At 36.9% G+C, this 24,433-nt stretch overlaps 1 protein-coding gene across 1 annotated transcript in view; it reads right to left on the bottom strand.

The window, feature by feature from the left end:
- Positions 1-24,433, bottom strand: part of MYO3B (myosin IIIB) — a 183,991-nt gene that overhangs the window by 57,942 nt on the left and 101,616 nt on the right. The window contains exons 23-29 of the mRNA XM_075511231.1: positions 22,374-22,453; positions 19,266-19,286; positions 18,155-18,232; positions 16,086-16,291; positions 6,890-7,001; positions 6,054-6,216; positions 5,267-5,347 (exon numbers count right to left, since the gene is read on the bottom strand). Of these exons, the coding sequence (XP_075367346.1) occupies positions 5,267-5,347; positions 6,054-6,216; positions 6,890-7,001; positions 16,086-16,291; positions 18,155-18,232; positions 19,266-19,286; positions 22,374-22,453 (741 nt within the window). The remainder of the gene's footprint in view (positions 1-5,266; positions 5,348-6,053; positions 6,217-6,889; positions 7,002-16,085; positions 16,292-18,154; positions 18,233-19,265; positions 19,287-22,373; positions 22,454-24,433) is intronic.

Genomic DNA, 24,433 nt, shown 5'->3' on the forward strand with positions numbered 1-24,433 from the left:
TCACTGATGCACATCACCACTTGGACATGTTTTTTAATTACCATGCATTACAGTCTCTGATCTTGAGACTTGGTCAAAGAAAAAAAAAAGTGAAGATGACTGTGAAACTCTTTGTCAATATCAGCAAGGGAAAGGAATAGGTTTTGCAACGCATTGTTGTACAATGTATGTTGTTGTTCCTTCCTTATTTTAGCAAGAGCATGAAATCCAGTAAGAAAGGTCTCCTTTTCATCTCCTCAAAACCAGGAGAGAAACCAAAAGGAAATGCAGACATACTCACATCGACAGAGCTTAACTTAGAGACGGGGATAGAATATAGGATCTCATACTTCAAAACCATAAGGCCTTCTCACTTTTCCTAACATGTTCCCTGCACATGAGCAGCAGGCTTTTAATGGTTGCTAGAGATAGATAACAGAAGTGAAGAATTACTAGATGCCCTAAGCTAGTACAGTACACAAAGAGATGGAAGAGGGAAGTTAACCAAAGCTGTGCAGCCTGTGCAAACCAGTCTGGTTTACCCTGAATGTGAAATCAATACAACGAGTCAGTTCAGCTGTCATTAAGAGAACCACATACATCTCTTCAATGGTTCTTACACTGACAATGTAGTTAAAAGCAAGAAAATTAATGATATATAAAAGTAAAACTGAATCTGCTACTTATTGGTTGTTATTTTCAGGAAAACTAAAAAAAAAAAAAAATAAAATTTTTAGATATATTTATAAAGTGCTTAGAAGTTTTTGGAACATTTTACTCATGTAATTCTTAGATCTATACAACAGTATTAACCGAATACATGTACACACACATGTACATAGTGATATAAATAGATGGATAAATACAGTGTTTTCAAGAAATACTTCCTTGTCTTCTGTTGAAGCCAACACTAAATCTTTGCTGTTGAAAATCCCAAAGGTAACACTTTTATTAAAAGCTTACATTTATTATAAATGTAAAATAGTAAATTACGGCTGTTCTCAGGCCCTCTTTTTTTTATTATAATGCAGTAAATTTTGCCAGAAACACATGTTAGAGATACGTAAATAGTGAGCAACACTGCATGGGCCAAAGTTACAGAAAGAAAGCAATTTACAAAGGGACGCTTCATCTGGTTTCCTTCTGAACATCCATTACTTTTTATTTAAAAAAAAAAAAAAAAGCCCAAATCTTGAGTTCTTGATAAAGAATTTTCCAATACAATGTGACATATGGTGAGTGTGTGAGCACGTGTTGGAGGAGGAGATGGTGGCTCAATGGATTAGTCATTTGCCTTTCACCTCTGGAAGCATAGTTAAACTCAGTCCTGACCAGAGCTGCACAGTATATTCCAGATGGCTAAAGTGGGGCTAATTAAAATGAATTCAGTGATGTCACCTCGGATCTAAGTGAATCGCATGCACCACTCATTTGGCATTTTGGCAATGTCAATTCACAAATGAAATAACCAGATTAAAATCCTCCCTTAAGTCTTTCGGGACAACAGTCACACTGCATGGAAATACATGCTATCATAACTAGAAAACGTACTTTTATAATTGTATTACCTGTTGTTTTAAATTCTAATTAATGCATTATTCTAATACAAAGAAACATTAAATGAGACTTGCATGTGAGGTAAATCAGTGCAGCAACATTTCAGTCAGATGATTCAGTGGATATACACTGATTTAAACCAGCTGTGAATCTGGCAACATAATTTTAAAAAATTCTTTATTTTAACAAAATATTTTTCCTTTTATGTAGACATAAATCAAACAATACAAATCCCAATTACAAAGAAGTACTCAGAAGTGCAAAGTACTGTTAACTCAAACACTTTACACAAAATCTTTCTTTACAATTCATCTCTAAGTTAAAAATTAGCATTTTCTAACCTTCACAGTTTGGGAAAGTGTGACTGGAAGAAGTAGGGAAGACCTTGTGTAGCCTATGTACCATTTTAGCCATGAGTCTAATAACATCTGTGTATTCTGAGAACCTGTGATGTAGATATGCTGAAGTAGGGTAGCATTTTCTTCCCCACCTAATTTAAATTCACAAATATTTTGTTTCCTAGCAAGGGTGTTTTCCCCCATCTGAAATAATGACTTTTTTTCGTGTAATATAATACACTCAGGAATTGTATCCTCATGTATAGTGTGAGGGTTGGGTTTTTTCTAAGTTTGTTTTTTCTTCCAACATTTCTTCAATGGAGAGTGAACTGCTGGGCCCACAGAGATCTCCAGACCACCAGCTCATGTATTTGAAAGGCATCTGTTTATTTTTAAAATGCAAATGCAGTCTACCTCAAAGACTGACTTGCAAGAAATGAACAATCTGAACAAGTCAAGAGGTTTCCAATCAGGAGCTGTGTTCCTCCTTTATATCAGGCTATGATCACTTGCTGTCAAAACCACTTAAACAATATCCTGGAATCTGAATGAAGTCCCCCCACAATTAAAATGAGCAGGATAATCCTGCAAGAATTATTCAGGCAAATCATTTTTCACACAGTTTAAAGTAATGATAAGGTCATTTACAAAAGAAATCAGCGCCTTTGAAATGCTGACTTGTAGACAGAGGACTGCCTGGAGGAGGGCCATAGATAACAGTGAAGACTGGCCTCCTAACACTACCCTTGCAGTCTTTGGAACCGATTCTGATGAAGAGAAGGCCCAATAAGGTTAATACCCCTACTTTGATCTCTGTCAAAGCGTACCAGCAAGAATTAATTTACATTTCAGATGAAAAAGGTTGACAGCATGAAAAGGCATCTTGTTTCTGGTATGTGAATGTGCTGTAATAGATCGGGAATTCTGAAAGGAAGTTCTGAGGAAGCTAAAGGGATAAGCCGAGCGGCTGCTTTTATTGGGAAAGAGATGAAAGGAAAACAAATTTCAATATGCGCTGTTCTGTAGAAACATGTAAGCCAAATGCTTCCTAAATTTCAAGGCCTGCTTGGGGGGGGGGGGGGGGGGAAGGGAGAGGGAAGTACATATATTTTAATTATATGGTTTTGCTAATATCTGGATGACAAATGCAAACAATCTATCTCACTGCCTGAAATGGCTCATTTAAAAAAAAAAAAAATACAAAGGTGATCATACTCTATTTACTGAAAAGCTGCTGAACTACACACTTACATTATAAGATGTGCAGGGAAGGGAGAGATTTGAAGTTGCTTTTGTCTCCATGTCACTAGGCACTTGGACAGTGTAATGTAAACAACAGAAAGACTGTCAGTGTATTTTAAAACCTGGAAAATGGCCACCATTAGCAAGCATGAGCTTTGATTTGAAACACAGAATAATTAGCATGTAGAGAAGAGAAAATATGCACAAGAATTTTCAAATAAGAAGTCCTAGATATAGGTTTCCAAAGGCAGACAGAAATGTGTTGAGGATTATTATTACTATTACAGCCCTTTGAATGCAGCACCAAAGATGGGAGGAGCAGACAGCCTAATTAATACAAAGGTGCACTGTGTCACTCTTAACCCTATAGCCCGAATGCTTATTCACCCAGACTGATCACTGAAACTGTCAAGTGCCAGGTTACAAAAGGAGACTGTGTGTGTTGGTGGGAAGAGTGCTAACATCATTCCTCCAGCATTAGGTCCAGGGGGCTCAACAGAAGTGTCCAAATTCAAGAGTGTGCATACACTCCCACTGCCTCTCCTCTGCCATGTTCAATGCAGCGTCTAAGGGATGGCAGGAAGGAACAAAGCTCTGAATCTCTCCCATGTGTGCAAACAGCAGAATAGATCAGTTGCTTTCTCTAAAGAGCTAGTAATAAGCATGCATCTCCTACACGCCTAAGAAATCTGGCCAGATAAAACTCTAAGGCAGAATGTCCCCTACAGTCTCCAAGTGATACTGCTACACACCAGCTTCCTACTGAACCTGAGATAATTCTCATCTTAAGGAACTGTAATAGTGGGACAGCAATGGGTCAACTGTTCCACTTTCCTTTTTATGGCAAAAGGCTGTTGTAAGTCAGGAAATCAAAGTCCAGGTATGGGCAAGTGTAAATGTAGCAAATAATCCAGAAAACAGTTGCGGGGGTACTTTAAGATCTACTCTCTGTGCTATCATGAAAACAATAGAAAATGACAACACAAGGAAGGGGAGAGAGTGCTTATGCAGTCCTTCAAGTGCCTGTTGTAATGGGAGAAAAAATTTCACCTTAACAGTTCTCCATTTAATAGAATATTCTGCATTTGACCCTAGAGCTATAGTTCATGATTCTACATAACAGTATGCATGCAAAGCTATAAATTATTGTTTTATCCTTATGATACTCTGTTCCTTTCTGTAACTAGACTGGTATTCTGTTTTCTGCTGAAAGTCACAATGATGCTTAATTTCAGAGTAGCAAACTTAGACAAAAGGAAAACAAATTAATTTACTGGAAATGGCTTGAGAACAAAGTAAAAGAATATTTAGAACGCATCTTTTTCAGATTGACTTTAGACTATACGATACAGAATAGAGAAATTACAAAGCTTAAGGAATTATAGCACACAAAGCCGCTGGAATAAAGGTAGTACCTTGGTTTATCAGTAAACACATTTGCTACAACTCATTTTTGATCGGCTACAGTCTTTCAACCTGGGATTGGACAGGGAAGGTGTATTACACTGCATCATATGGAGGCTGCTTCATATTGGCAGCATCTGAAAACACCATTGAGTTCACAGCACTGGTTCTTAGATTTCTGTGCCATATGGTACCCTGCTCTCTACTAGAGACCTACACAGCCCTATGGGCCTGTTCTTCCAATAATCTCTTTAAAGTTTATTCAAATTCATATTGATATGGCTGCATAGGAGTCTGGCAGAGAGTCAAAAGATTGGCCAAAGCTGGCAAACCCAGCAAGCAGTCAAAACAAAAACCTGGCAACCTGCCAAGATCAGGGCTCAACACAAAGACAGAGAAATGCATGTCCAGTGCCCCCCATCCACGCTTTTAGTGAAATCAATCCAGTGCTTCATACCAGCTCGACATATAGTTGAATCACACTGACTGTGCTCAGAAGAATCTTAAAAAATTAACTCAACAGCTTTTAATCAGTACGTTTTGCTTTCAGAGAAGTACTTACAAAAAGCCCAATGTGCCTGATACCTGTCACTGATGTCATTTGATACTGAAGAACAAAGGATCAGAAGTAATGTTTTTGATAGCTTTTGTTTGGACTGTATGTATTCCTCTTGGCTATAAACACTGACACATGAAATCACCCACAGCAAAATAGGTGTTGGCAATTGAAATAATGTTTTAATTACCCGCTTGAATATGTATAGCAGCATCAGTTCTTCTGTTCCTTATTTCCTTGTACTTCCTGCGAGCTTCATATCCTCTCCAGGCTAAAAATACAAAACCATGTGCTAGAAATTACATTTATTTAAGGAAGTGCTACAGAGTCTACAGTCAGAGATGTGCTGAAACTTTCATCCCTCCTGCCATAACCACTCCAGCCCCCAACCTCAATACCTCTTCCCTACCCACCCAGATGTTGAACTGTGGGTTCACGACTGCAGTATTCACATCCCCACAACTTCAAACACCACTTCACTCGTCCAGATTTTAATTGTCACCATGTGCTCACTGATGTCCTAAGCCAAAAGGCAAAGGTGCATGATCATGTCAGCACAAGAACTCCTTTCCTCCCCAAATTCGATATAAGGAAGCCTGCTAAATTACTGATAATCAGCCTCTCAGGCCCACCCCATGACATATGGTACCTGGAATTCTGGTATACATTGGGGAGGGCATGCTACTGCATTTCATTTATGTGCTGCATGCTAGAGTAGAAATACCTAACAATATTTTCATTTTGTTCAAAGGCATTACATCCAAAACACTGAAATATTTAAATAAAGACATTACCAAATACTAAGATGACACCTTAGAAGTAAATCAATAATATTTGCATCAATTAGCTGGAGAGAAAAGCACCTCCGGTTATTTTGATTTCATAATAAACTATTACAAATTAATAAATAATGTACATGTAATTTAACAGCTTGAAATGCAAAGACACTCAATGAAATAGGGAATGTGAACGTGTACCTGACTGTATGGTAACAGCACTATTTTCTCTTTTCTCTTTGACTTTCTTGTACTTCCTTGCTCCAAGCCATCCCTTGATATAGGCTTGCATGACCACCACCCTCCCTATGACTTCTCGCAGGAACAAATTTAACTGCTCTATATGGTAATACTTTAGAAAAACCTGAAATGGAACAACAACAACAATCAGTATCACATGCAGGCAGTAACATAACCTCTTGTATTCTGCCTTTTCGTTAGTCTTACACCAGCCTATTTTAGGGCACCATTGCTGAGAAAACTGGTAAAATACTGGTTGCTGATATCATAGCAATCTTGTGAATCAAATATTTGCTCTCAGTGTGCTTGTGGAATTTCATTATTCCACTGATTATGATCACCCCATTGCAAAATAAACCACCATTGCAAAAAAAAAAAGAAGAAAGGCTCTTGACAGAGCCAGAAGGATCTCACCTGAAACTCCACAAATGGACAACGTACTAACCAGGCTCACAGGGTACTAACCAGGCTCACAGGATGGGCCAGAGTGTAAAGTTTCAGTCATGCCACGATTGAGCAGGAGGAACTTCAGGGAGGCACTGCCTCAGCAGGCACTGACAGATATACTGTCCTTACCAAGGCAGCCACATGCAGAACGTGCTTTGGGGAGGTACCCAATGCACCCCTCCTCTTGCAGCGCTAACTCAGCTGGCTTGGGAGGGCACCTCTGTAACCTGGGAAGCTAATTGGAGCAAATTCCTTGCTCTTTTGTTCATTCATGCAGTACTTTTCAAACCACTATTAGACATGTTTTGCTAAAAGGATACTATCCTTGAGAAAATGTTAACACCCTCTACCTTGGTTTTCCCAAGAATCCAGTTGTCTAGTTTAGATTTCTCCAAAATGGCAAGACAGTTTTCTCTGCTACCAAGGGGAGTCTCGTGTGCCTTGAATGCAAGGTAATAATACCTGCAAAACCAAATGACAAAGAAAGAATTGACTTGACAATCAATATGTACTTTCACTGCTCTTCTCTAGCTCAGAGCTGCATCTCTAGAACTCATAGGCCAAATTCTCCCTTATACTCAGTCCTCTTCATAAATCATGACACAGCTGTCATGAACAGATATTTGAGCATATACATGACATAGGAAAATAAGTGGTACCATAGTGGTGACAAGAATCTGCTACATTCTAGAAATCCCCAGTTGGTGTAATCATCCATAAAGGTCTTTCACAAACCAGTACAACTTAGGAAACACCTGAGGTTCCTCTGAATTTTTCAGGAAAATGAGCGAATGAATGACAGGGAGAAGAAGGAAAAGTGCTAGAAATCAGAGTAATAGAAAGGAAAGCAAAAATAAAACCTTTTGCATAACATGTAAAATAAGTATGCCATCTACAGAGCTACATAACATACTTTGGCACAGTTACATCTCACTGCAAGTCTGCAAGTTCTGTTGAATAAGCAGGTGCTCCCTGAGGTGTTCAATGGACCTTTACAGATTTCTGAGTGGGAGAAAAAGTCAAATACTAGCACCAAAGAAAGAGAAAAGCACCAAAAGTAAGTTATTCATGACCTGATGCCTGTTTCTTATGAGAAATGCCAAAAAAGACATTTCAGAATCTTTCAATATTTTAGTTACTGGTATCGGTCATTTTTCACAAAGAAATATAAATGGCCTTGACATTCTTCGGGAAGCATAAATCCACATAAAAAGTCCAAGGCTCTTGAGCTTGTAACAAGATCACTCCCATCACCAGAACTCAGGGGAGCTTCCCATTTTCAGTATGCCTAATAGAAAGACTGAGGATTCTCAGTTGGTGAAGATAAAGGCCAGCGCTAGGCGGGTAGGCAGTACAATGATACAGTGATACTGACTGATTATTGAAGCTGAAAGGCTGCCACTGTGTGTGAAGAATAAAGATTAGTTTACAGTAAAAACAACTTTCATATCAGTCTTAACTTACAGACAGCAAGATGCTCAGACTGCATGAATACGCAGCTGTGTTTCACACCTCCAGAAGAGGTCATATATATGCACAATTAAAACAATTGGCATGGCTATCATATTGGCAAGGATTTTATCAGTGCTGATGGTTAAACAGAACTAGCAGCTATTTTGAAGAAAAAACAAGTGAATTACTCCTCATATGAATGTAATAATTTTTTTTACTTACAAGGATTTCTGTGGTTATGATTAGGTTTGTAAGTCATTAGGCATGATGTCTTTTTCCTCTTTGGGATAAACAATTAATTGGAATGATCATGATCAATTTTAGTGGCCTTTGGAGCAGGCCCATAGTAAACAACATTGACTTTTCTTTTGTCCATTTTCCCTTGCAAAGAAGAGCCCCTAACAATTATGTGAAATAACATTATTGTGCAAATAGTTAATGAAAAAGGGATGCAAACATGCTTGAACTGAATTAAAAATGAATGGACCAATCCCTACCTGTAAAGCCACCATGCATTAATGAAGAATGGTTTTATAGTATTTAAGTAACTCCCAAACAATTATGTTAAGTAACAGCAAGAACGTGTGCCAGTTAGTTTACAAATTTAAGGTTATTTTAGCACAAGTACACTGTTAGATGGTAACAACTGCTGCCTCAGCTCTCATTTATGAACCACTCATTTATGAATTTATGTGTTGTCTTGGTCTTAAATTAAGTTATACTTCTACAGGTGCTACTCTGTTTACATTGTGTTTGAGAGGAACTGGCAGGTTGAGCAAACCATTCTCCTAATTATTAGCATGGGGAAGAGCCATCAGATGTTCTTTAGAACATAAAGAGAAGAATCCAACCAGTGAACCTCAAAGACAGATTCCTCTGTAGCCATACAGAGGCAAGAAAATATCCCATCTCATACTGAAGAAAATATGGAGAAGCAATTAGAAAGAATAGAATAGGACAAGAGTTTGTGGTTTTTTTTTTTTTTAATCAGGAGAAATGTGATTTTCAAATATTAGCTCCAGTTAATCTCTAGATATTAGCTCCAGTTGCCACAAGAAAGAAAAAAGAACCACTAAAATAGCCAATAAAGATCAAAGGGGAACAAAATGAGGTCTGAAGGCAGAAGCACTGGAATCAGTCCTGGACTAGAGACATAGATATTCACCAACTGGAGACATTGCCCACTCTGAATAATGACAGGAGATTATGTATTACTGAGTTATTTTTAACAGTGACTTTTTCAATAACATTATATTGCAAATTCTTTAGCCAAGTCTTTCAAAATACTAGAAGTCATGCCATTTAGTAGGTATGGAGAAACATGGTGTATTTAAGTAGGAGGAAAAAAAGTACGTTTCCTCCACCTTATTACAAAAATTAATGATGGCAGTTTTCACAAGACAAACCATTGTATGAATTGCACTAATAAAACTCAGATTTAAAATATACATATCACAAACAATTTGCGATAGCATGCAATTTCAACAGATACTTGACAGATATGACAGGGAAGTTGCACCGATCGTAAATTGCTGTTTGCTTCAAAAGCCAGTTCAGATAGCCATGTTATTTACACATGTATGTAACTTAAGCAGTTCCTTTCCTTAGAAGGAAGGAAGGATTCAAGTGAGCGATAATATCAGTTTTCTGGTTGTTCATACATCTTTTAAGGCATGTGGTAGTTGGGAATTTTAAAACCACAAAACAGTTTTTAGATAGTGCTGATGCAATAAAATAGTCAAGGGGGATCTCATAATTTTTGAATCTTACTATCTTATCAATGACATTCTAATTACTGAGAATTTGACTTCTTACTTGTGGCAAATACCTGACTAAAAAGTATTTTTGAGCTATGCAATTTACACACCTGACTATACCGTTTTGTTTACGACAAAATTCAATATCTTTCTAATGTAGTACCCCCTCCATTAGCTCTCTTTCATGATCTAGAATGTAGTTGCTTTTGGTACTCAGAAAAAAAACATAAATAAAACAATGCCCACTTTTCTTTTCAAATCCTGTTTTAACAATTTTTTTTATAAGTTTAGATTTATCTGTCTTCTAAGAAAGCAAGCCATTCAGAATGACAGTAACTTTACACACCATGGGAGTAACTTCGGTTTCTGTATGTAAACATATTGTCTCCCAATATTTCATAAAAACTTTGTCTAAATGGTGTTTTTCCAAATGTTTTGATTGATCCACCCACTGCACAGAAGACTCCTGTAACTGGTTAAACATGCTGGGATGTCAGATTTTCAGGATGTCAGGTCTTCCTGTTCCTTTTCAGTTATGTCATCAAAAATAAGGCAGAAATGACTCTACTCATCAGAAATAAGGTCTAGCGATATGGGACTGGCAATTTCTTTTTGATTATTTCTCCTCCAGAACTGCTTTTGGAGTTTGCATTCTGCACAGTAAAAGGTCTCTAGATTAGTGTTCCAAAGCTCAAATCCAGGTATTTTTTTTTAAGCAAACACTTTGTTTTCTCTCTGGTGCCTGTTTTCATGACTGAATCACTTAACTACAGATGCACAAGTAGTTTGACTTGATGTGCTCAGAATAACTGTATGGCAGCACAGCATGTGCCACATAGGGTCATCCAATTATTTTTCTTAATCTAAAATCTTCATACAGCAATAGACCATATGGAATATTTTGGAGGAAGGTAAAATATTTCACCTTAATGTATCTGGTAAAAGTGTGCAAATATTGCATATGGTGAAAAGGTAGAGAAAACGTCTGGGAGTGCACCCAAAACTTTGGGGTATATGCAACTACAACTGTTCATTTTGATTTATTGGCCTAATTTCATCTCTATCACACTAATGTAAATCTATTGTACAGAGATCACAGAATGACCTTTATTTACAACATTTCACCAACAGAAGTAACCAGATACTTAATTTCAGAAAAGTAGAGCTAGAAATCACATTTGCTTCCAGATGAGATGAAAATTTCACAACTCTACTTTTTTATTTCCATATTTGCATTTGTTATTTCAGCAGAAAATGCAGTAGTCTGGAATACTTCAGTGCTCTTCTATGTTAAGCCAATACTTTTATTTCTATTTTTAAAAATAAAGTTTATGTTCCATCATGCGTTGTTTCATCAACATGCACATATTTGTGCAAAAATATGTTATTTCCTTTGGTTATATATCCCGCTTGAAAATTTCCTACGTGACACATATTCATCTATGTGTTTCCTAAAAGTACTTGACTAATCACATTCTCATTAGCAGTAAGACTAAGTAAGAGACAAGCAATCTCCCCTCAGAAGAACTAATTTCTCAGAGCTGATGAAACTCTGGAATTATGTACTTCTTAATGAGTGGTTCTTACACTGCACTACAAACTGACAAGACATGAATAGTATTCCAGACAAAACATACATTAAAATGGGATTAACTGTACTTAGTAGTCATTAGGCATAAACCAACATTTTTTAAGAGTTGAATTTATCCCCAGATCAACAATTGCAAAGCTAGGACATGCAGAGTTAATGTTGAACGTTAAAGACATCCAAGTATGCTAAGATATGGACGACTTCAGAATGATGTTATTAACTATCTGATTATGGCCAAGGCATTTTAGTGTTGGTGGTTTTAGATTAGATAAACTGATTGTAAACAAATGGTTCAATTTCTCTCCCCTCCTTAAAGGGTGAACTGTTGAACTGTTCAATAAATAGCATTTAAACAGCACCATTAACTACTAAGTGTCTCTTACTAAAGTTCCCTTCACATTCCAGACTTAAAGGCAGCATCTATTCTACACAATTAACTCAAAAAAGTAATGATTAACCCTTTTTCTCTTTAAAACAAATCTTTGTACTAAAATATACTGGCCTAAGGTGGAGAATGGATAATGAAAAGCATGAGGTGCAACAGGGCAAAATCCCTTTCTAGCCAGACCCCCAGCAATAGTAGGGAGATTCTCAACATTCCAAAAGACATTTGTTCCTTCTCAGCCCTGGCGTTGGAAAGTTAAAAAAAACCCATGTTTTTAGCACTGAAAGAGCTGTTAAATAACTTTTCAAAAATTCCTAACTTCTATTGGTTGTATCTCCCCTCTTTCAGAAACTTTCACATCTGAATTCATAAAACTAATTGCATTTGACTCTATATTGAGAGTATGAATGAAAAAATGTAACTGAAAAATGAAAAAACATCTAAGATACTCTCAAAATTCAGTAACAGATACCTAACACATGCTGTAAATCACCACATAAACATAGAATCACAGAAATACTCTAAGAATGGCACAATTTGGTCCATTCTGCATATACAATTCATAAGGGGTTAGCAGACTTTTCACTCCTAGAAATTTCCTATCTTCTCCATCCTACAACTGTTTACCAGTGTTTTGTGAATGACAAGAGTCTAGAAAGTATATGTGGAAGGTACAGTAGTTTACCATATTTCAAGTGTACAGGAACTTTATACAGACCTGGTGAAATCTTAAAGCCACTGAAACAAATAACAAACATTTCCATGGGTAATAGTAAAATCAAAATATGGGGGATGTTACAATTTCGTTTCCAGAAATCACTTAGGGACTTCAGTACCGTGCAGACGCAGTGTTAAAAAAGTAAGTTTGCGTTAAAAACACATCATTTTAAAAGCAAGCATTTATTTTCTCTGTAGCAAATCTGTTGACTTCTAATTTAACTCAGTGCTTCCCTGATTTTGAATAATAAACAAGTCTATCACCACCGAATTTTGGGGGTTAGAAGAAAGCATGAACTGAGATAACATGTTTTACAGGACTTTGCAATATTTGACCAGTTTTTTCCACTCAACGCAGAATGTGACTCATTAAGGTCAATGAGGCTTTATATGGTCACGAGAAATGTAACACTGGCAGTTTAGAGACCGTGTGTACCAGGTGTACCAACAGTGACCTTATACAAATTTGCACTGTGAGATTGAAAAAGCAGAACCAACCTCACTGGGATCAGTTACAGTAATAACATTGGTATTGTCATGAGCATATGATCATGGTAACATCATCTAGCTACCATGGAGTAGGTAGCGCTTATAGGAAAAGTGTATCCTGCATCCTAATGCAGTACAAAGAACTTTAATGCAGAATGTAAACAGGCAGAGAAGAAGAAAAAAGACAATCTTTAAATGAAACTTTTACAAAACTTCTCAACACATTCCTGTGAGCTTATGAGGCACTTCAAAGCATGACAGCATTTAGCACCATTAGACTCTCAAGTCCCTTATTTTTCAACCCATGGTACAGTATATGCCACATTACATAAAAGGTGTATACAGCTGGGGGATATGTGGTGAGCACACACCTGCATACCACATCATGTCATGTGAAGCTCCAGGGGCCTGGGCACTCAGATATAACAAGGAGCATCCCATCCAGTGGGACTTCCAGTGCAAGTCCCTGCTAGAAAGCACACCTTCCGTAGCTGCTGTGCAGCGCATGGTCACTATGCAGCCCCACGAGCCAGGCGCACCTGATGCCTGACCAGGTTAATAGCCTGTGCCTGAAACCTGGGATTCCAGCCTGAGAAAGGGGCCATGCTGCAATGCTGCTTCACAGCAAACATGTAAGACAGACATGTGATGGCATGGGGTGTGAGACAAAGCCAATGGAGGCAAAGTGCCCAAGACTTGACAGGTCTACAGTGTTTACAGGGGCCGCAGATTACATTTTACTACTTTGAGTAAAAGAATATGTATATTTATATACATAAAACAGATGGTTGTATACTTGGCTGAAGAAACATTGTGTGAATGAGTTACAATTAAGTCCCCTCCTCACTATCTGTTTTTTAACCCAATAAACTACTTCCAGGTTTGCAACACTGAAATAATCTGTTCTACATGAAAACAGAAGACAGTAAAGAGTAACATTAGACAGAGCTTTATCTTTTGTTTACCTCCCACCTGATAAACCCTGAATGGTTCTGTTCCCTGCCTTTGATTGTTTTGTCCTCATATTTCCTGCTAAGAGTTTACAAAACAGCATTATTGAACAGGCAGATAAGAAGCACACCTATTTGTTTAATAACATCAAGGGAGAAAAAGTGCTGGCTCATCCATTTTGTTGTTCAGTTGCTCAAAAGGATCAAAATACCAATTAACTTGCTGGCTTAGAAAATCTTTGATATCCTCGCATTTACTGACATTTTGAAACTCTTGTTCATACTTGCCTAATGTCTTTTTGATTATGAACAAAGAAGTGCCAATCTGTTTAGCATTTGACCTGTTTTCTCAAACATTTTTATGTATTCAACTACTTAGTTCCTAAAAACACTTGACTAGTCATGGCAGTAAGTTGAAGAAAAAAATGTTTCTTGTTCCATTGATAGCTTTTTTAAGCATTGTTCATTTTTTTTTTCCCAAGAGCAAAACAGAATAGGATTTGTTTAAAAATAAAACATGAACTGAACAAAGGAGCAAGAACGTCCCCTCTCCCGCCCCTCGTTTACATTCTGAACTCAGGAAGTCTTCTGTGCTGTTGGGCAAATTGCTAAATCTTCCCCCTCGCTTCCCTTGTGTTGACTTTCTTTCCTGAAAGAATTACATCAAGTTGGACTAAAAACTTGGGGAGTATCTGACAAGATGTTAAACACAACTTGCCCTTATCTGCAGGAATGGAAAGCTACAGTCAGCGCTGCTTTTATTACCTTTACTTTTCAAGATTGTACTCAAATTCAGTGCACTTTTGAATGAAAAGAATCCACTGATAAGAGGAGGCCTAATTTCCTCTCAATTTACACTAATTTCAGTGGAGTTAATCTTAGTTCACTTATGTGTAAATTGGATAAAATTTAAGGTTAATAATTCTGCTTTCAGCCTCTTCAGGATGTTGCAAAGATGTGTTAGTGATCACAAAAATTAATCTGTTTGTTAAACCTGCTTTAGAATGGTGTGACCTTACTAAAATTAGTCATGTAACACAAAAAAAAGTTGGGGGAGATCATGTCTGAAAATTAAATTGCTTTAATTTTCAGACATGATGTTCGATGGACAAACGAACACATTAGTTACCCTTCCTGGGATATATATGTCTAGTGTTTTCCTATTACATATTCATTTGGCATACTAATATAGTATAAGCAGAAAATTTCATAATTTTTCAGAATGAATTGATTAGGCTATGGTTTACCGTTCAACATCTCTCAATGCAAGAACCACAGATTTCCAAGCCCAAATGACTGATTTGCACACGTAAATTTATGTGATCTCTGCATTTTAGAAAGGCCTGTGAAACTCTTTATGTCTCTTCTTTCTCAAAAACATAATCAACTCCTTCCCTCTAGCATCATATGAATGACTTGCTTTCAGTGGATTCATTCACTCAATATTGTCTAGATGAACAACCTCGAGTTCAGAAAATATCACTAAATGCTTGATTTAGCCATTCACTGCTTGTTCCTACTGTTGAGTAGTTGATCGCTTAACGGTACTGCTTCTGCTCCATTATTGAATTATCAGTCCTACAGACTGGAAAACAGTAAATACTACACTAAAACGTATTTTAACCATAATGATCATATAAACATATTATCATCATAAAGGCAATAGCATTTCCTGAATCACATTTATAACTTTTTGAGATTGAGAATAGTATTAACACCAGTAAGAGTAGCCATGACAAGGGTTCAGGTGAACAGAGATTTGGTTATAATTCAGGATATATCCGAGATAAAAGACTATGAAGCCATGAAGCTATTACGAGGAATATTTCTAAATCTAAAGCTTTTATATCAGTTCATTCTTAAGCATGTACACATTCTTCATATGATGGCTGAAGGTCACTGACCTTCCAAATCCTTGTATTATCTGAGCATGATGCATAATTTCCACTTGTTGCCTCTACTGAGGGAACCATGGGGACAGGCTTGCTACTGAATACTAAGTGCTCACTGCTGGTCTCACATTGACTTTTCTCCATTAGAGCTCAGATATCTCTTGTAGTCTTTATCTCTGATAGTCACTGCTCTCATTACAGAATCAGATCATACATGTACGAACCAATGTTTGTAGAACTTTCTGTACTTAAACATAGAATATATTCTATTGAATGGAGTTTTAAAACAACGGCCATGTTATAGAAGTCTTACCTTTTCACAAACTCTTCAAAGAGGATGCGATGAGAATACCCTTTTTGACGTATTTTGACAGTTTCCAGAATTCCAGTGTATCGTAGCTGCAGTAAAACTCTCTCATGAGAAAACGTCAGTGCTTCTCGATCATCGTTAGGTTTAATGCAGCGGATGAAGTGAGGCTGTCCAATAACCATTTTGGATAAAAGATCCATGAGAGAATACTAGTGAGGAAAATAAAAAAGATGCACACACTTGAAAAAAACCTGCAATGCAACTGCTTAAGCAGGAGATATGTATTTGTAAACAGTATGTAATGCTTGATTATATTTTAATCTGTAATGTTAATCTGCATTGACGTTTTATTAATTTTTAAGCTTTTGGATAAAACCCAGAACCTATTAAAAGTTTTCAAGTGTAAAAAAAAAATATTATTATTCTAGTTCTTATTTCTTACTTCTTACACCTTTCTCTTCGTCTCTCCTTATACCACATCTCTGCAGTTGAAGAAGGCCCATATAAAAAAAAAATTAATTGAAAAAATGTCCTAACTATAATTCTACTGTAGGCACATTTGACCAATCAAATATCCCCAACAGAAGAACAAGCTTTACTGTGAAACAAGCAATCACAGAAATTCACAGAAAGTCATGGGGAAAGGGTTGCAAGAACTCATCAGTTCAGTCCCCTGCCCAAAGAGAACACTAGATGTATCTGTACCATTTCAGGCACATCTCTGTTTAATTCATTTTTCAGAATCACTAAGGACATAGACTGCACAATCTCCCTGGACAATCTACTGAAGTGCTACATTATCATGACTATTCATAACGTTCTTAACATCTAACCTAAATCTTCCTGCTGAAACATAGACCCATTACTTCTTTTCCTATCCACCCTCGACATGGAAAACAATTTGTTCCATTGCATTTTACACTAAAATGAAAAAAGTGTGATCAGACCATATATATCTGCTTTTCCAATGACTCCTCTGAATACTGATACTTCTGCTCCATCCTCACCATTAACCCACTGTATGATAAGTATTTGTTGCAAATACACTCAATCTCAAAATCACGTACAATTCCAAGCTGACTGTGGTCACTTTGCTGTAGGCTGCATCCATATTATGGTGTACTTTCACACTCACTCCCCAACTCCACTTTTTTTTTTTTTTTGGACAGTTCCTGCACAGCTGACATCTGCATAGTTCTTTGCAAGAGCACTCTAAATCCACACTTGTATTACTAGATGAGTCTGAATGTGTGTCCTTTTACTCTCCACACTGCGGCAACATCTCAGTATCCCTCTACACCTTTCCTTACATTATTTTGCACGACAAAGAAAACAGGTATTCCTCCACAGCATGAAGCTTTGACCCACACTGGCTAGCACAGCACTGTGAACTTCCCCATTCTGCATGGTACAACAAGTGCAGCCCAAGGACCAACTGCTCAAACTTTTCCACTCTGCAATGACTGCAAGAAAAAAAACATTAACCAACAGCCTTGGATTGGCAACAGCCGTGGGTTTCCTGACTCCTAACCTTCCAGTTCGAACATTCTCAATGCCTTTTCCTTACTGTTTGATTTAAACACACATGCAGAATATACACTACCCCAGACAGGATTACTACTGATAAAATGGAAAACCATACGATTTTTAACAATACTTCCAAAAGATGGATTGTTTTTACTTATTAGCACAAATGACAAATCTTAATCTTTAAAAGTAGGTGTGCCTGAGCTTGTGAAAAAATATGAAGGCTTTAGTAATGACAGCTATTTTATTTGCACAAAATCAGTTTTCTGTTCAGAAAGAGACCTGTTCTAGACCTCCAGCATTTTAGATGGAAATAGTCTAGACTCTAGATTCTTTTATCAATGTACTTGGCAAAATTATAAAAGTACAAGTATGAGGAAACAAAAAGAAAAGGAGCAAAAGAAAATTTATGAGTCTACAAAGGCCTCACAACAGAATAAAAAAATTCTCTTATTATTCTCTTTGATCTCACAATCCCACAAATATTTTAGATATATCTATTGTCCTTATCACCAAAATGTTTGCATACAATTTAAGTTTTGTACCCTAAAATAGGAAGCCATAGTTTGCCGCTTCATGTTAGTTGTTTCCTCAGGGTGTCGCATAACCTCCATCGTGTCAACCTGGAAGACAAAACTCAGATGTTAGAGCTGTTCCAGAAACACTGCAGACCCACCCCACTTCACCCATGAAAGCTGGGTTCAGTTTTTGTTATGGTCATTCCTTCAGGTGTGAGTACTTCAGAGTACTTTATCAGAGGTAGGAAGGACAGCTTCTAACATGCAGGACACGCACTGATTTCAGAGAGAGCTGTAAGTGTTCTGAATGATTTCACACTTTTGTTATGATAGTACAACACTCGGTCAATGAAGCAGCTGTCAAGATGCAATACCTTATGAACTGATTTCTAAAAAGCATTCCTCTTATTGCCACTACCATGAACTTCATCAGGTCTTATTTTCTATATAAGAAGAGTTATCGTTTTTGTAATGACCAGGAAGTAAATTGAGCTGCCCCATTTTGCTCACGTATGGAAAAAATGCTGTTGGATAACAAGTGGCAAACAAAGTAGGTAATCTCAGAATGTCTAAGTCTTTTCCTTTCTGCTGTTGTGGTTACTATTAAGTACTTTACATTGCCATTCTGATGCCAAGAATTTCAGCAATTTTACTCTGCTGAACTGCCATAGCTTCAAATACTGCTTTTGCAGCATTTCAGAAGAGTTATTTTTAGAGAATATACATGGACAGCAAACATATTGCTCCTTGTATATTTTAGTTATATTGTCAGTACAGCTGTTCTTATCAAAATGAAACCAGAATTTATGAATGAGTATAAACATGGTTACCAATCACAAGCAGATTGTGTTGCTGTATTACAGCTCAACAAAATTAAAGAAAATCAACCAGCTTCCTGTTTGCATGGAGCATTAACAACATTTTAGCATTCACTTGCTTTGTGGCAGTTTACCATCTGCTCTGACCAGGTGGCATTTGTATAAACCAGATAATGCTGTTGTCAGCACCTGTGCTACACTTCCTGGACTTTGCTCCATACGATCATTTCCAACACTCACTGACTTAAGACCACTCTTCTGAACACTAAAAGTAATTGCTGAAAGATTACAGTTCTCAATAAAGTAACTGTGTCTCTTACCTTCAGGAGATATTTAGGAGACTGCATGCAAAATATAAAGGAAATGAAGCACTAAGTAGTAATAGATCAAGAAAATGGATTTTGTGTTGGGAAAGAAATCAAAAGAAAACTTGCAAAGACAAGATTCAGAATACAGATGGTGCAAAGAGAGACAGATTTCCATAAGGGTGACCATAAAAATTTCAGTATGTTTTTGTAATCTGTGATGTTCTAGCCCAGAGTGGTGTACATGCATTTGTACACATCTCAAACTAACACATGAAAAAAAAAAAAAAGATGCAGTTTGAGTTCAGTTTTAAGGATGTTAACAGAAAACTCTGTAATATATCCTAGGAAAAATGCCTTCTCAGCACAGATAACATCAAGCATCTTAAGAGGTCACCTGACAAAGTAAACATCAATGACCTAATCAGAACAGCAGGCATGTCCACGGGGAAGGATATGGGAATGTTTCAAAACTATCTTGGCAAGACAACTGCTTTTTGAGAATTGATATCTATATCTCCAGTAAAGGTCAGGCAGAAGACAAAAGCCATACCAGTGCATACTGACAGTAAGTTCAGAATAACTGGTAACATTTAATGTTAAAAGACAGACAATTTAATCATAAAGAACACCAAATCAAGAGCAAAAGCACGTTGTTTGAGGACTGCACTGAAGCCCAAATGCCCATGAATTTGAGCTTCTAAATTGGATTCTTCTCTGTCTAGAAAAGCAGAGACTCTCAGTGGTATTGTTGTTGGAGGTTCAGCACTCACGATCTCTCAGTTGTATCTGGAATATCTGCTGGCCAATAAAGGGTGAGGTTATGCTCTGCCTTTTGGGCAGTAGGATACTGTAAGCATCTCCTTTTCACAGCTGCTTATTTTCACCAAACCTGTAGAATCTTATGATCTTTGAGACTGCCACTCTGTCAAATATGGTTTACTATAGCCTGCTGGGTTCAAAAGGGTTTTGTTTTGTTTTGGGTTTTTTTTTGGGAAGGGAGTGAACACACAGAAAGACAGATGGTCAGAAACAACTCACAGAGGAGGTGTAATACACTTTCTCAGAAAATCAGGGTAAAACCAGCATCATGAGATTCCTTTTTCTATGGATGGAGTTGTAAATTCAGATCTGTGAAATCTGTAAGGACCAGGCTCAATTTCCAAATCTTTTTTACAAGAAATATTTGAAGTTTCCATTAGAAAAATTCTGATAGACCCTGAAGCTAGGGAGATTTTCCTGTAAGAATTTTTAGAAATTGTGTCTCTGGTTGATTTATAACATAGTGTGTCTATAAAGCCATGCAGGCAATAATCACAGGTACAACAGGCAATAGGCTTTATCACAACTGGCTTGATAGAAAATAATAGAACATAGTAAGAATGTCATGAATCTTGTGTTTTAAATCACTAGCTACTCTTTTTAAACTAAAATGAAGAATATTTGAGCTGTTAAGTCACATTTTTACATGACACTAGTAGTGACGTACAATATACATTTATACAATTATAACTGAAATGGAAAACAGCTTGACCTACAAAAGACAAACTGTTCCGTCACTAAAAAAAATTGTTTATAATGGTTTTGAAGCAATATTAAAAGAATGATTTATGACATCATGTCACTTTATGAACTCACTGAAAATTATTACTTTCACATATTGACCACACCTGCTGCTGGCATGGTATGAAATACTGTAAAACCAAAAAAAAAAAATGTTAAGCAAACAAGCTCATCAATCGAATAATAAATGAAAATTTCCAAACTTCCGAACAAAATTATTACTTTTTTTTTTTTTTTTAGAAATTGTAAAATAGTAATTTAAAATCTTTTTCCTGAAGTTGGTTTAATTAGAATTTTTATGAATAAGAAAGAATTTTCAGCTAAAACCAATTTCAATTAACATTTTCTGAATAGTGCTGCACTTATGCATGTCTTTTAGCTCCTTCTTTAAAAATTTGAAGGGTGAGTAAAAACCGTTTAAACACTACTAACTGATTGTGTTTATTAAAGCTCTAAAAGAGAACTGCTCTATTCTGTTCCCACTGTATCAATAAAATGCATGCTTAGAAAGTTTATGCTGAATATAGCTAGATGTGGAAGACAATGTGTGTATAATACAAGAAAATTGGAAAGGCCATTATCTGTCCTTCAGCACTGAAAGTGTTTATACCAGAGAGGAAATAAATCTCTGAAATCCACATCTGTATTTGCAGGTACAGTGAAGGATATAGATCTATGGGTAACATGAATTACTGTATCAACATTTGAGCATGAACTCCTAATAACAGGAGAGAATAAAAAGAAATAGAAAACCCCGAACATAAAATTCTGTAGACTTTTGAACAGTTGCTGTTAGCACATTTGTTTTTAAAAATTATTATTGTTTGTTTTGGAGGCAAAAAACCCCCCAAACTCTTAACTAAGCTAACTCTAACAGTACTACTTAGGAAGCAGGGAGGGGGTGTACATGCTATCAGCTTGAGGCACAAGAGTTTTCCTCACAAATTAAGTGTACTCTGTTGGCAACACATCCTATTAACTGCCATAAAATTATCCCATGCTTCTGCAATTATGCCACATACTTTTATGGCAAAATTCAGCAGCATTTAAATTCTACAGTTCTTCTTTTTAAAGAATAGTGGTTTTGCCAAGTCGTTCTTTTCTGGTCATCTATCAGTCACAAATGTCCCCTGCTTTTTTCACTTGCAAGTTGAATTAAAAAGGAACAGATCATTTTTTTATTTTGCCTTTCATACTGTTAAATACACTATTCAAATTTTATCTAATTGAATCTCTTCCTAGGCCAAAATTGCCAGAGGAAAACCTTGACCCCATTGAAATAAAGAGGAATATTGCTATCAATATCAATGTAACCGAGATTTCACTCCAAAAGTCTAAAGATTAATCAGTAGTAAATTGATTCTTCACTGGATTCTACAACAGGGTCCTCACTAAAACTGCAAACAGTGCTCCCAGCTGAGGTGCATGTTTTCTGATATTAAGGCAGACTCTCATTTGGTAAGAACTTCACTAATACCTACATCAGCTAAGCATCGTGTCCATAGTCTCACTGTAATATTTTATGAACAATTGCCTGTCTTCAAGGGGAACACTACTAACCTTGATACGCCCAGAACTAAGCTGTGGAGGCAAAGACCTAGATGCTGCTGTCACTCTGGCTCTTGCTTGTGCCAAGTTACCTGTTCAAAAAGAAAGAAACACATACTGCAAAAACTGTTCAAGAAGCTTAGCAGGGAAAAATTTGTATGGGTGGAAAATCTGTTTGTACAATAGTACTAAAAATAGCAGACATCACCACACTTCTTCCACACCCTGCTCGTTACCAATTGTGCCTGCAGAGCATTCAGCACGGGCATGACAGAGTGCAGTGTTGATTTAAAAGGGAGGAAAAAGTCAGTGATAAGGTGGTATGTCACTGACCTTAGCTACTGAGCTGATGAAAACAACGACAGCACAAAAGCATACAGCTCAATCACTAGTAATCAATTTCTCTGTGACTCATTGAGAGATTTAAAAGAGAAAAAGACAGCAGAAACAATCTTGTTTCTATGAAATCATGTGGATCCTGAAGTGTTTAGACAGCATCTTAAGCTCACAAGCTAATGAAAGAGATGAGAAAATGATAAGACGGTATCTTTTTTTGACCTTTTGACATATAGGCCTGCTTAATCCCCAATCTTATTGTCCCTTGGGGTTTTTAAAGACTGACTCAGTTCCTCAGGCAAAAACATACTGTGGTGTCAACTGAAAGACGAATGCCTTTTTTTTAAATGTACAGTATGACGTGTCCTAAACTTCTTCCTCTGTACTTGTAGAAAGCCAAAGTCATCACAAAATAGCTTTTCAAAATAAAGGTTCAGAGATGAGAGAGGAAGCGATACGGGACTGTGCATATGCAAGACACTCTGTATATTTCAAAGTTTTAGCAAGTCTAGCACAAGATGTCCAAATGTTTTCTCTGGCTATATCTTCAGAGGCTAAACTGTGATTAATAGCATTGAAAGAACCCTTTGAAGCAGGATTGGTGACATCAAAGCCCTAATCCATGGGTGGCAGGATTTTTATAATGAGTGGGAAGCATTTTAACACATTTCAAAGGATTTACAGCATGAATAAACAATAGGCCTCTGCAGATGTACCACACACCTTTCAGAACCAGAACACATAAATAAGTGTCCACTTTAATTTAAATGTAAATAAAGTGTTAACACTTCTTTCAGATGCTAAGTGCCCTGTTTGCATCAACTCCAGTGTTTAGCTGTTTGCTTTACAGAAAGCCAGTACCTCTAAACAGTCTTCAGAGCTATGCTAAACTATGTATTACATAACTGGTAAGGAGGCAGGATGGGAAAAGTGAAAACCAAGAACACTTATTGTTAGTAATTATTCCATAAGGGAGCAGAGCAAACCCAGTGCCCACATAACACTGAAAGGAACTTTTGCTCTTACTTTCCTCCAAACAAGAAAAATACCAATCCCCTGCAAACAGTCTGGGGGCCAGCACTCAAACACAGCAATGATATTCTTTGGAGCGATTCAACCTTTCTGTATTCATTTTAGAAAGTATTTCTCTTTTAAGCTGCTGGCATTGGGATTGACACAATGCTGCAAAACTGGCATGTCATTTCCAGATCTAACAGTGTATGTTACCTGACAGTCTAAACCACAGTGCAGAACACAAGGTATGTCCACATTTTTGGAAACTGCTTTAGGCTATACTGTGTAGGCTGATGAGAACTGCAACTCCGTTTTGAAAATCTTGTATATACATATACACACACACACGGTACATATGGTATATACATGTATCTCTAAGGTTAAAATGAGGACTTTAATGAGCAAGTAGTTGGTGAATTTATTTTTCTCTTAGCTGTAATTTTGACATTTTTGTATGTTAGAAATTACTCTTTTGTGCTTTTTTTGGCTAAAGTAGACAACCTGGAAAGGTTGTTTTTGGCTAGGCTTCAGATTAGCAAGTCTAAAGTTTGAAAGCCTTGCACTGGAGAACTGATGACACAACATGGGATAAAAGAGGGGAGTTGGGAGAAGAAACAAGTTTGAATCAGATTGTTTAAAATGACTAAAATTTTGTTGCATTTTATAACAAGTTACAAAATTCTAATAACCAAATAAGATTTAGAATGATAAGACAGTTGCTC

This window comes from Mycteria americana, chromosome 9, assembly GCF_035582795.1.
Source record: "Mycteria americana isolate JAX WOST 10 ecotype Jacksonville Zoo and Gardens chromosome 9, USCA_MyAme_1.0, whole genome shotgun sequence".
In the NCBI taxonomy this organism is placed as follows: Eukaryota; Metazoa; Chordata; class Aves; order Ciconiiformes; family Ciconiidae; genus Mycteria; species Mycteria americana.